General features: G+C 38.2%; 1 protein-coding gene and 1 long non-coding RNA gene across 3 annotated transcripts in view; one reads left to right on the top strand and one right to left on the bottom strand.

The window, feature by feature from the left end:
• The window catches only part of LOC106869268 (probable dolichyl pyrophosphate Glc1Man9GlcNAc2 alpha-1,3-glucosyltransferase), a 29,012-nt gene that overhangs the window by 11,324 nt on the left and 5,619 nt on the right, over positions 1-12,069 (top strand). Inside the window, exons 1-7 of one of the 2 annotated variants that reach the window (XM_014914935.1) lie at positions 3,353-3,371; positions 3,801-3,886; positions 7,960-8,038; positions 9,049-9,242; positions 10,493-10,599; positions 11,170-11,237; positions 11,434-11,557. In XM_014914935.1, coding sequence (XP_014770421.1) covers positions 3,822-3,886; positions 7,960-8,038; positions 9,049-9,242; positions 10,493-10,599; positions 11,170-11,237; positions 11,434-11,557 — 637 coding nt within the window. In that variant the 5' untranslated portion in view covers positions 3,353-3,371; positions 3,801-3,821. Of the gene's footprint in view, positions 1-3,352; positions 3,372-3,800; positions 3,887-7,959; positions 8,039-9,048; positions 9,243-10,492; positions 10,600-11,169; positions 11,238-11,433; positions 11,558-12,069 lie in introns of those variants that run through there. The other variant, XM_052972313.1, reaches the window with a different exon arrangement.
• The window catches only part of LOC128249263 (uncharacterized), a 25,042-nt gene continuing 23,571 nt past the window's right edge, over positions 10,599-12,069 (bottom strand). Inside the window, exons 2-3 of the long non-coding RNA XR_008265352.1 lie at positions 11,093-11,257; positions 10,599-10,688 (exon numbers count right to left, since the gene is read on the bottom strand). This is a non-coding gene — a long non-coding RNA (uncharacterized LOC128249263). The remainder of the gene's footprint in view (positions 10,689-11,092; positions 11,258-12,069) is intronic.

Genomic DNA, 12,069 nt, shown 5'->3' with positions numbered 1-12,069 from the left:
TATATATATATATATATTTCTTTACTGCCCTCAAGGGGCTAAACATAGAGGGGACAGACAAAGGGATCAAGTCGATTACATCGACCCCAGTGCGTAACTGTTACTTTATTTATCGACCCCGAAAGGATGAAAGGCAAAGTCGACCTCGGCGGAATTTGAACTCAGAAAGTAACGGCAGACGAAATACCGCTAAGCATCTCGCCCGACACGCTATATAGATAGGTAGATAGACAAAAAAAAAGAGGGAGAGAGAGAGTAGTGTGTTAAACAAATATGGCCTGGTATAGGATACGTAAACAATAATAAAAATTACAATAAAGACCATCATATCCAGTTGACTCCCTCCATATTTCTGGTTGGCTGTGCATTTAAAAGAGTTAGGGCTGTTATCTTTGAGTATTGTCATTTAAAAGAAGAATAGATGGTTTATTTGTTTTGATGTTGGATGGAATATTCTCTCTTGTATTAAATGGATTTTTAAAAAATTTGTGTCCCAATGGATTGCTTATGTATACATTGTATGGATTATAAATTTAATTATTTATTAATGAATAATCGTTAACGTGACAAACGAATCTGATATTTCTGATCACAACTTTGGTTACTGAAAAATGTCAGTTCATTGTTTCGTCTCTTGGTTTTTTCTTGTCATCTTAACTTATTGAAACCAATACAAACAATCACAAAGAGATGTTTTCATCTTCATCATTTGTTGTCATCATCATCGATATCATCATCATCATCCTCATTGACAGTAGTGTTATCATCGTCCTCCCCCTCATCCTCATCGTCGTCCTCTGCCTTCTTGCACTCCTCATCTACCTCCTTGCCTCTTCCTCATTTTCCTCCTTGTAGCCTTCCTCTTCTCCTTCCATTCCTCCTCATCGTCGTCTCCCCCGCTTCCTCATCCTTCCCTTCCTTCTCCTCGTCTTCCTCATCATCGTCGTCCTCCCCCGATATTGGCGTCGGCGTCGTCATCCTCCTTGTCATCATCGTCATCGTCATCGTCATCATCATCATAGTCATTGCCAACATCATCATTACCCCCCTCCTCCTCCTCATCAACATTGTCATTGTCACAATCGTCCGTAGTCACCATCTTCATCGTCATTGTCGTCGCCATGACGCTAACTCTTTCTGCTCAATGACTAACTCCCATAGTTTCTAAAATGCTCAATCAACTGGAAAATTATTTCACGCCCTTTGGTTTCCCGCCCTAGATAACTTCAACGATAATGAGTTTTGTCCTCGTTAACATCAACCAAACCTTCGTCTGTGTCTAGTAATAGTAACAACAGCCTTTTTCCCCGGCTCAGATGCCTGTCTCAGGGTTCCATTTATCATTCATTTCTCATCTTTCAAATCAAAACACTCCAACACATCACAAATCCTGTTAATGGACTTCAAAAGGTTTTCATTAAATCTTTTCACACTCGTCTCTCTTTTATATTTCACTTCTACCTTGAACCACACCTCCTCCTCCTCCTCCTCATCATCATCATTTAACATCCGTTTCCCATTGCTAGCATGAGATATACAGTTTGCCAAAAAAAAAAAAAAAAAAAAAAAAAAAAAAAATGCCAAGCACATTGTAACCAGCGAAGAATAACAATATTTGAATGGAGGTATAACGTCTCCATTACTAGCGATCACTCCAAACACCATGATGACTAGATGTTTGATTTTTATCACTCTCCGTACTTGTTTTGGGGGACACGGTAAGCCAATGGTTGTTTTATGTTCACCATCTGATCCTGACAGAAATATTTCTCATCTGAGAAATATCAAAGCATGTTTGGTTGGAGGAGATGCTTGAGTTTGTTCAAAAGCTTCGTTTCCTCTTGTTCTTGTTGGCTTGAGATAAAAATTGGCCCTTTCTCCTCTTGTATTAGGAAGACCGAGTGTCTTCATGTACTACCTGCCTGATAAGAAATTCAGTGCATCAAAGTGTAACAGAGTTCATGCTAGAATCCTTTCATACACAACCAAAGTCCTCAGTTCTTCTACAAGTGCTCGGCAAGACTTCACAATTCATAAATATACATGGATTGTCTGGATTTAATATGTTTGAATAGAAGACGGAATTGTTGCTGTTAGGACTCTTCTGTTTGATGAGGGTTGACCTGGGACTAAACAATAACATATTGATCTTTTGTAAAACTAATCTTTTGTAAATCTAATGGAGAGGGTAAATACATTGGAATGTTAAAGTCAAAGACAAAATGTCGTGTGGTATTTATTTTAGGTGTCTGCACTCTGAGTTCGTATTCCATCATGGTTAACTGTGCCCTTCTTCTTTCTGGGGCCGATAAGATAGAGTGCCGGTCTAGAACAGTGGAATGGAAGAATTGGCAGAGAATCAGGTACATTGTCATGTGGTATTATTTTGGTCCCTTTGTTCTGAGATCTTGGGGATACGATACAGTGGTATAACTAGAATGAGGACAGTCTCTGAACTGAGTTAGATTGTCTGGATTTAATATGTTTGAATAGAAGACGGAATTGTTGCTGTTAGGACTCTTCTGTTTGATGAGGGTTGACCTGGGACTAAACAATAACATATTGATCTTTTGTAAGTAGATTCAAAAGTGCCACACCATAAGGGCGACACCGAGGGTGGACTGCACCCACTGTCTCCCACACGATTTCCATCTACAAAATTCCCTTACAAAACATAGCTGGGCCTGGGACAATAGTCATACAATCAGACTATCGGATGTTGGTATACATCGCTGGTTACAATGCACTTTACATAATTTTTAGCTTTCAAATGATATTACCCAGCTGGCAAGGCGAGCAGGTCAGCGTTGCCCCTGATCGGAAGGCCAGTCTGTCACAAGGTGACCCATTGGCAGTTAAGTAGATGGGAGCAACATGGAGTGAAATGTTTTGCTCAAGAGCACAACACGCCGCTCTGTCTGGGAATCGAACACACGATCTACCAGTCGAGAGTGCAACACTAATTACTAAGCCAGGTGCCGTCACGGGGCTTTAGTAGAAGACAGTTAGGAATTAATTGCTAATTCTTTAATGTGAATTAAAGCGGTGAGCTGGCAGAATTGTTAGTACGTCAGGCAACATGCTTTGCGGCATTTAGTCCGTCCTTACGTTACAAGTTCAAATTCCTCCGAGGTCGACTTTACTTTTTACTCTCTCGGGGTTGATAAAAAGATGTACCAGCTGAGCACTGGGAACGATTTAATTATTCTCTTCGCCGCAATTGCCGACTTTGTGCCAAAGTTTGAAATTAATATTTTAATGTGAATACTTATTGAATATCATGAGTACGAAACAGAAGCGACGACAATCCCATTAGGGAACTCAAATCCCGACAAACGATAGGAGTACATAGGTTCGACTGCTTCCTGCAGGTCTGTCTCTTTTCTCTTTCAAATTGCTGTTTACAATGGTTAAATATCAGAAATTTAATATTTATGAAGTCCATCACTCCCTCTCAGATTTTCTGATAGCTATTAAATAATTCTGTGTTTTGTTCTACAGCCTTTATTTTCCCCGAGATGCTCATTATCACCCGTATATCGTTCGACTAATATCTTGCTTAGCTATTTTCTCACATTTGCAGACAGCCAATTTACCACGTTCATTATAACGGAATTCGAAACTAAAACATAGTACTTCATTTTATAAAATATGTTATATTACATTTAAAAAATTAATTTCATGTATTTAATTCTAAAATTAAAATCAAAAGTCAGATTACTTTATTTAAAAGAATTTTGAAAGTCCAACAAACGACGCTTTCTAAATTCTTATTTCAATAGTCAGTTTTGTTTTCACAGCCGTACTTTCAGCCTGCAAACATGGTATCGTCATTACACGTTGCTGCGATTGTTACCTGTCTAAAATTCCTGTTGATTCCTTCATAGTGAGTATATTTTCTCGTTTGCTTACATGTTCAGTAAATCCCTTAAACACAGTATTCTACTTTACACCATTTATTGATTTTGGAAATAACATTTAATTCTCCAGATATTTTCTACTTCTTTCTCAATCCTTCCGGATTCTTTCAACTCAGGTCGATATTTTTAAAAAACCTTCGCGAATTTCATCAACACCCGACACACGAATAATATACATTGTAAAACATCGAGCATATATTCGAATGTTGTGCATTCTTTTCCTCACGTAGCTGGTTTCTTGATTTTTCTGATCATTCATTTATTTTATCGATTTTACTTCATTTCTTCTCTGACCATATGTTTAAATGAATACGATTGATTCGCCGGTTATCTAATATACTGCTGCACGGTAACTAGATATAAATATTTATATATATAGTAGTCATATGCATGATATAACAAATACATGTATTATGAAGTATATCGCATAAAATATCACATTTATAAACTAGTTGTTGTTATTTCTATTTAACTCCATATCGGTTCTGCTCAGCTGGAGCAAACCTATAACCAAAGGTACTCCAGCTGTATTTTCCCCGCTACTTTTTATTAATGCCTAGTGTTGCTTGAGTTTAATTAGCAAATGTGTTCTCCCTTTATAAAACGGGAGTGTATGGTAATAATGGCAGTTAACTGTCATTTCTAGTAGGATGAGCGCCCACGCAAAGACGGTTTTGTTGGTTTGATTTTAAAAGGCAAGTTGTTTAACCCCAGGTCAGCCCTGATCGAGCAAAGTTACGATCAAATGTTCCAGTTGTGACCATTTTTTTTCTTTTTCTAAGCACAGTGCACCTAAGACTCTTTTGTCGAAGCTGCCCCACGCTTTTGTTTGTAAGACAGCGGTGTGTTATTTGCGGAACTTGGTTGCTATTTCTAGCATCTCGAATATGGCATTGACATTTTCATTTTAGTTCGCTAGACACTCTGGAATATGTAACATTCACGCCTTCGCTAACATATTGATGACGTCGATAAAATAAATTGGCTTCAATCAAAAATTAGAATTCTCCGTCTATTTGACTCGCCAGGAGCCCATCTCTATTTTATAGTGCACGGTATATAAGTCCACATTTCTTTTTCTATTGTATTGCCAAAGGAGAAAGAACTGGGCCCGTAACCCTTTACAGGGTCCCAGAGACCCTGGAAAAAGGGGAAGGGAGATTATTATCATCTGATGGGAGCCTAACTATAATGTTTGCAACAGAGTGGACTCCCTTAAAGGTAGATGAGGGTTAGGTGATGATATTGAATCGCTCTGGAACAGGAACAATCTTTTCTATTTGAAAAGGTACTAAGGCTTTGTATGTTTTCGATGTGAAGAACTGGGATTTTGGGACGTTCTTTGCTTTATTTAATGTTATAGGTTAAGTGAAATGAGATGGTTTTAATCAGATGTCGAAGGTGCATTGCAGATTCGTTTTAACAAAGGTCTCTACCAGTCAACGAGAGAAACCGCTACGTTGTCGCTTGAACTGTTAGACGTAGCAGTCAAATATCATTAAAGCCACACACCATACCTTCTTGAAAAATGGAAGGACACATTAGGTTGTATAATGTAGTGTTGGATATGTAGTGGCGCGTGTGGCCGCCTCTTTTCTATGCATATAATGTGCACACTGTCTTCTAAAACAGACAAACTCTCTCCTCGTGCTTTCAGTCACCTGGACTATATTTCACAGTCATTTGCCAGGGAAGCAGAACATCCCTGTTGATGCTCTCACGAGACTCCCTGTCAATTCCATTTCCTCTCCTGCAACAATTGATTTACTTGGTATTTCACAGGACCAAACTCTTTTGTCGACGTTAGATTTAACTTCGCCAAAATTCAACAATTGTAAATTTGCCTATCTTCCACTCCCTTCATCGAAGGCATCATATACGCACCACCAGCTACCATCTCGCTTCTAATGGGATGGTTGTGCGATTTCATAGGCAACTTAAGGCTGCTTTACGCGCCTCGCCCAACCCGCACCCTTTCGTGTGCTTTCTCGCACTCCAAAGTTCTTCAAGGTCGACGCTAATGGTCGTACAGAGATTGTGTCTGTCGACCGTCTGAAAAGGCGTACCTTGACAAACCCTCAACTTCCATGGACGACGTGCCTGTTTTTCAAACACCGCACACACCACTGTCAACATCATTACCACCACACACACCACTGTCAACATCTTTACCAATGCATACACCAACATCAATACCATCACAAACACACACACCAGAAACCACTCCACCTTCGTCGTTGTGACAGAACTCAAGTGACCCTTATGTCACTAGATCTGGCCGGACAGTGCATTGGCCAAAGAAACTTTCCAAAACAATATACATTTGACATTTTTGTGCCGCCGGCATTTCATTTCTCTGTACAAACAAACATTGTTTTTCTTCCATTTCTGTGCACAGTAACGTGCTAAAAGAAAATATGTACACATTACATATTGTTTCAACCTTGCATACACATTTGCTCACGCCAACACCTTTGTTGCAACTTTCTTTCACACTGACCCTTTATCTCTAGGTCTGGCTGAACTTTTCAAGTTGAACAGAACTTTTTTCTTACTCACATCGTGTCGGATGCAAAAGTTTTGCTTCCATTATTGCATCCGACACAACATTGCTTTGCAAATTTATTGAGCTTGTCATTCTTTGTTTTAACAAAACAATTTTTGTTTTTTTTCATTGTATAATTTTAGCCATGTTCGCTCTCTTTTCCATCCAGCAGCCATCGTGACAGGACGTTCTACCAGGCTGTCCCAACTCGACCCCGACATGTGGTCGAAGCTTCCTTTGGTATTCTAGTGTCATGCCTGTTCACCCAGGAATGAAACGGCTCTACACCAACCTAGAATAAACTATGTTCTGTTGTTACCATTATCCCTCGTGTTATCCCTCATCCAATTCTTATAGATACACAAGGTCGTAGGAAAATGAACAAAAAAACGATGAGATCGTAATTTCCTTGTCTCTGTTCCATTCGGGCTGACCTGGTCTAATTTTGTGCTAAATTATAAGATCAAACGAGTAAACCGCGTGCGCGCGCACACACACACACACACAGAGGACAACTTCTGTACTGTATCCTTTTACCAAATTCTGCTTGGTCAACCATATGCTACTACAGAAGACACTTGTCTGAGGTACCACGTAATGGGATTGAACTTAAAAGCATGTGATTGCAAAGCTACTCTCTTAACCACCCAGTCCTGCATTCACTTAATCAAAGACAACAACTCTTTAGCAAAATATGGTAATTTTCAGTGTTCTATTCATCCTATTGTGGTGGCATCAGTTAGTTAATCCAAAGAGAGATCCTCGTGGTTCCCAGCCGGGATCCATATAAGATTTTGTTGTTAATGTTTATGTACAATAAATTGATTATAATTCTATAATACATAAAATATCTTAAGAATTTATTTTTATACAATTCCTAAATATAGAATAGGATTTTTTAAACCTCAAATGGCCGTGGGAATCCACCTGAATAAAGGGGTCCATAGAAAGAAAAAAAATGGTTGAGAACTACTGCTTTATGTAGTTACTCATATTACTAGAAATGGCAACCAAATTCCCTTCCTCTCACACGTTATTGTCTTAAAGATAGGAAGGACATACAGAATATTTCCTTCAATGGCTTAGTCAGAAGAAGTGCAATATCCATAGGCCTTTTTAGGGTCTCAGAGACCTATAGGGAAAAATTATCCCTCGTACTTAGTCATAAAGGCTTGCAACAAATAAACTCCACTGTTAGGTCTCCGTCGGTTATGACAATGAGGGTTCCAGTTGATCCAATCAGTGGAACAGCCTGTCCATGAGGTTAACCTGCAAGTGGCTGAGTCCTCCAGCCATAGAAAATCTGCCTCAGCAAATTCCATCCAACTTGTAGGAGCATGGAACAGTGCTCATTAAAATGATGATGATGGTAATATAGTTCATCAGAAATACAGTTGCAAAAGAATTAAACCATTGGTGATGATGATGATGCATTTCAGAAAGGAGAACGATTATTGATTCAAATGACATTTCTCTTTTTATAAACCATTTCAGTCGATCAACAGATTTTGAAGTCCATCGGAACTGGCTGTCCATAACCAACAAACTCCCTGTAAGGAAATGGTATTACGAGGTAACAGTTTTGCAGTTTGTTTAATGTTTCTTGATGTCAGATTTTGTGTTTTGGTGCAATATTTTCTGGCCTCTGTGTAGGTTCCTGATTCTGAAAAATAAAATTTAAAAAAAAAAAAAAAAAGCAAAGAGAAATCCTCAGATTTTTCAAAATAAGAAAATTCACTAAATGTAATGTATATGAATGGATTGAAAGGGCAAATTACTTTGTGTTTTATGATTCCATATTTCTGAGATGAGGAATTTTATAGCATGTATTAGTCGAAGTATACACAACTGAAATGTAGCGAAAGCAACAATCAAGATGAGGAAACCACTCCGACTTCCAAACACTACTTTGGAGTTCTCATTTCAAATGTCCAGGGATCATAAGGGTATTGAACAAACTCCCTTATGGTATTTGATTATAGACCTTTTATATTCTGAATATAAATGTCAACAAAATTACTTTCATTTTATTCTTCTAAAGTCGGTAAATTCAAGTACCAATTAAGTACCTGGGCAGATATATCTTCCTATAACCAAGATATGAACAGAATTACGACAAATTTGGATGAAGAGGGTTTGCAGGAGGCCATCTGGTTGTCTGTGGAGGGAGTAGAGGTTGTCTCAAGGAGACTGTGGATCAGGAGGCATGAACCCTGGAAAGGGCAGTGCTGACTGGGCTTGATTAACCTCGGCTGAGTTACCCAGGTGAGGGTGTCTTATTATTCCAAGATCTGAAACCCCTAATGATGCCCAAGAAACATCACTGATGATTTGTCCAGGTGCGTCACGAGATGGTGTATGGTGAAACTGGCCTTCAAAATGTTTATATAAGACATTTGTTTATATAATTCAAAATTTGTAAATGAAACTTCTAAGGAATAGCTTGGTGTAGACTTTTTAGAATAGTGTTATGGAGTAGGAATAAAGTATGGCAAAACCATCTCCCTCTCTCTCCTATTCCATCTTCACTGCCTTAAAAACCTTTTAACATTAATATTTCCCTTTTTTTGTTTTGTTGTATAGGAAACCTCAATATGGACCCTGGATTATCCTCCATTCTTTGCTTGGTTCGAATTCCTGCTTTCACACATAGCATGCTATTTTGACCCTAAGATGCTAGTTGTTCAATCAGGCGCCTATACTTCACAAGCTACAGTCTACTTCCAGCGTTTGTCTGTAATCCTTTCTGATTTGGTGCTTGTGTACGCAGTCCAAGAGTAAGTTGTGCTGCCTTCGTTTTTAACTGAAACTCAAGGCAAATGAAACACTGTTTGTGTTACTTTCTTTTAAAAAAATTACTTTGTGGTTAAGAAGTTTGTTTCCTAACCACATGCTTCCAGGTTCAGCCCCACTGTGTGGCACCTTGAGCAAGTGTCTTCTATTATAGACCTCAGCCAACCAAAGTTTTGTGAGCAGATTTCATGGCTGTAATAATCAATATCTGTTTATGTATATATGTGTGTGTATACTTGTGTCTCCTTGTCTTGATATTGTGTGGGTGTTGTAAAAGAGTATCACTGTTCTACAAGTGGTGTCCCTCATTTTCACTCATCTATGAAAACAAGTCTAGCCATGTGGAAATATTTCCTTGAGCAGCAGTTTGCCCATGACTGGTTTAGGGTTTTGTCCCATTGTGTGGCACCTTGGATAAGCGTGTTCTACTATAGCCTTGAACCAACCAATTCTTTGTCAGTGAATTTGGCAGACAGAAACTGCAGGAAGCCAGTCTGGCAGCCAGATGTGTATATGTGTGTAATTTTTTTTATTGCCCACAAGGGGCCAAATATGTATATATATGTGTGTGTATGGGTGCTACTCTACATCATCAGTGACAATTGAATTTTTATTTTTTGGTTTTTATATTGCATATAGCCATCTTTGTTGTGTGTGTGTTATCCATGTCACCTTTGCTGTATTTTCCATCAGTATATATTCACCCTCACCAATATGTTTTCACTGACCCAAATTACACAATATCATTCTGAAAATAATTGCAGCGTGGAAGGTGTTTATAAGCCATTTAAGAAACACACAAAAACCCATTAGATTCACTGACAAAATTCCGTGCTGCATCTCTTGTCAGTGAACAGGTCACGATCTCAAAGCGACGAAAATATTTTGACAAATTAAATTTAAATGTTTAAGTGAATCTAACGGTTTTTGTGTGTTTCTTAAATGGCTTATAAACACCTTCCACGCTGCAATTGTTTTCGTTCCAGCACACGATCTCAGATCAGGTTACTTGCTATGCAAGTACATCTATGTAATTCTAAAAATAAATATCATCAGAATCTTAAAGCTACAAGATAATCCTAATTAATTGAAAGCAATAAATAAATAATAAAAATGTAATTTGATATGCTTAAGGGGTTAAACCAAAGTTTCTATGAATTCTTCACTTCTGAAACCATTTAAACCTAATTGTTATAATTTTTTTCTTCTCTAATGTTTCTCTGTATTTTCACAGGTTGAACCATGGATATAATAAAGCCAACAAAACAAATAATCTTTTCAGCACTGGTCTTGCGATTTCCATATTGGTCCTCTCCAATTTTGGACTTCTGCTTGTTGACCGTATCCTTTTATTTGAGCTCCACAAAAGTAGGGGCAGTCGAAGCATGTGACATCTCATTTTTAAGGTTAATATTCAGGATGCTTTATCTCTAGTAAGTATAGAAGCAGACGTGTTGCGTAAGATTAATTTTGAGAATCTGATCAAAGACGTTACAATTAAGAAAAGTAGGAGAAAACTTTATCAAATATTAAGAGGAAGTATACAAAAACAAACATTTTTTCCCATCTTACTGTCAGTTTTGTTTCATTTTGTAAAATAAAAATTAATTTTATGGTTTACTATTGTCTATATTTTGAACTACATATATATGGGGGCACCAAATTCTTTTAAGTGCTTAGGGCCTCTGTGGGCCTTAATCCAGTCCTATTTCCTTCCTTTGTTTAAGATAGTGCAAGGTTCAATTTGAAGGAGATTTGGTTGCTATTTCTAGCAGGTTGATCAACCATAGGGCAGTTCCCTTGTTAGTGCATTTTAGTAGTAAAGTAAATCTACCTATTTATTCTCCCTGTCCATTTGGTCATATAACATCTCCACTCAGCTGTTGTTTTCCTTCATTCTCTGTCTCACAGACATCCATTTCCAATATAATGGATTCTTGTTTGGAATTCTTTTGTTGTCCTTGGTCCGGATCCGTCAAGTAAGTCACCATTTTTATACCTGTACAGATTATTATAAAATAGGATAAATTAATATTTATTTATTTCAAGAGTTAAACTCACACAAGCGGTGTTGTTCATTTTCAATACTCTGCATAAATATATCTGACCATGATGAAGTATATTACCTTGTTTGGAAACAGGTGAAGGTTAACATCTCTCTCTTCCTTTTTGCAGGGCAAATTTCTCAGCGGCGCCTTCTTGTTTGTTGTTCTCTTAAACTTCAAACACATATTCCTCTACATAGCACCAACATATTTTGTCTACTTGCTCAAGTGTTACTGTTTTCGATCAACAAATGGTTTGTATTTTTTGAATTTTTTTCAAGCACTCTCTTATGATATTTCTATGTGTGTGTGTTCATTTGAATTTACAGGTGAGAAGGAAAAAAAAATTAATCAGTAGGTGCAGGCATGGGTGTATGGTAAGAAACTCGTTTCCCAACCACATGGTTCTAGGTTCCGTTCCACTGCGTGACACCTTAGGCAAGTGACTTCTGCTATAACTATCAGCCAACCAAATCCTTGTGGGTGGATTTGGTAGACAGAAACTCAAAGAAGCCTGTCATATATATATATATATATCATCATCATCGTTTAACGTCCGCTTTCCATGCTAGCATGGGTTGGACGATTTGACTGAGGACTGGTGAAACCGGATGGCAACACCAGGCTCCAGTCTGATTTGGCAGAGTTTCTACAGCTGGATGCCCTTCCTAACGCCAACCACTCAGAGAGTGTAGTGGGTGCTTTTACGTGTCACCCGCACGAAAACGGCCACGCTCGAAATGGTGTCTTTTATGTGCCACCCGCA

Source organism: Octopus bimaculoides, chromosome 13 (assembly GCF_001194135.2).
Source record: "Octopus bimaculoides isolate UCB-OBI-ISO-001 chromosome 13, ASM119413v2, whole genome shotgun sequence".
Classification (NCBI taxonomy): Eukaryota; Metazoa; Mollusca; class Cephalopoda; order Octopoda; family Octopodidae; genus Octopus; species Octopus bimaculoides.
This window is presented reverse-complemented; position numbering and strand designations above follow the sequence as displayed.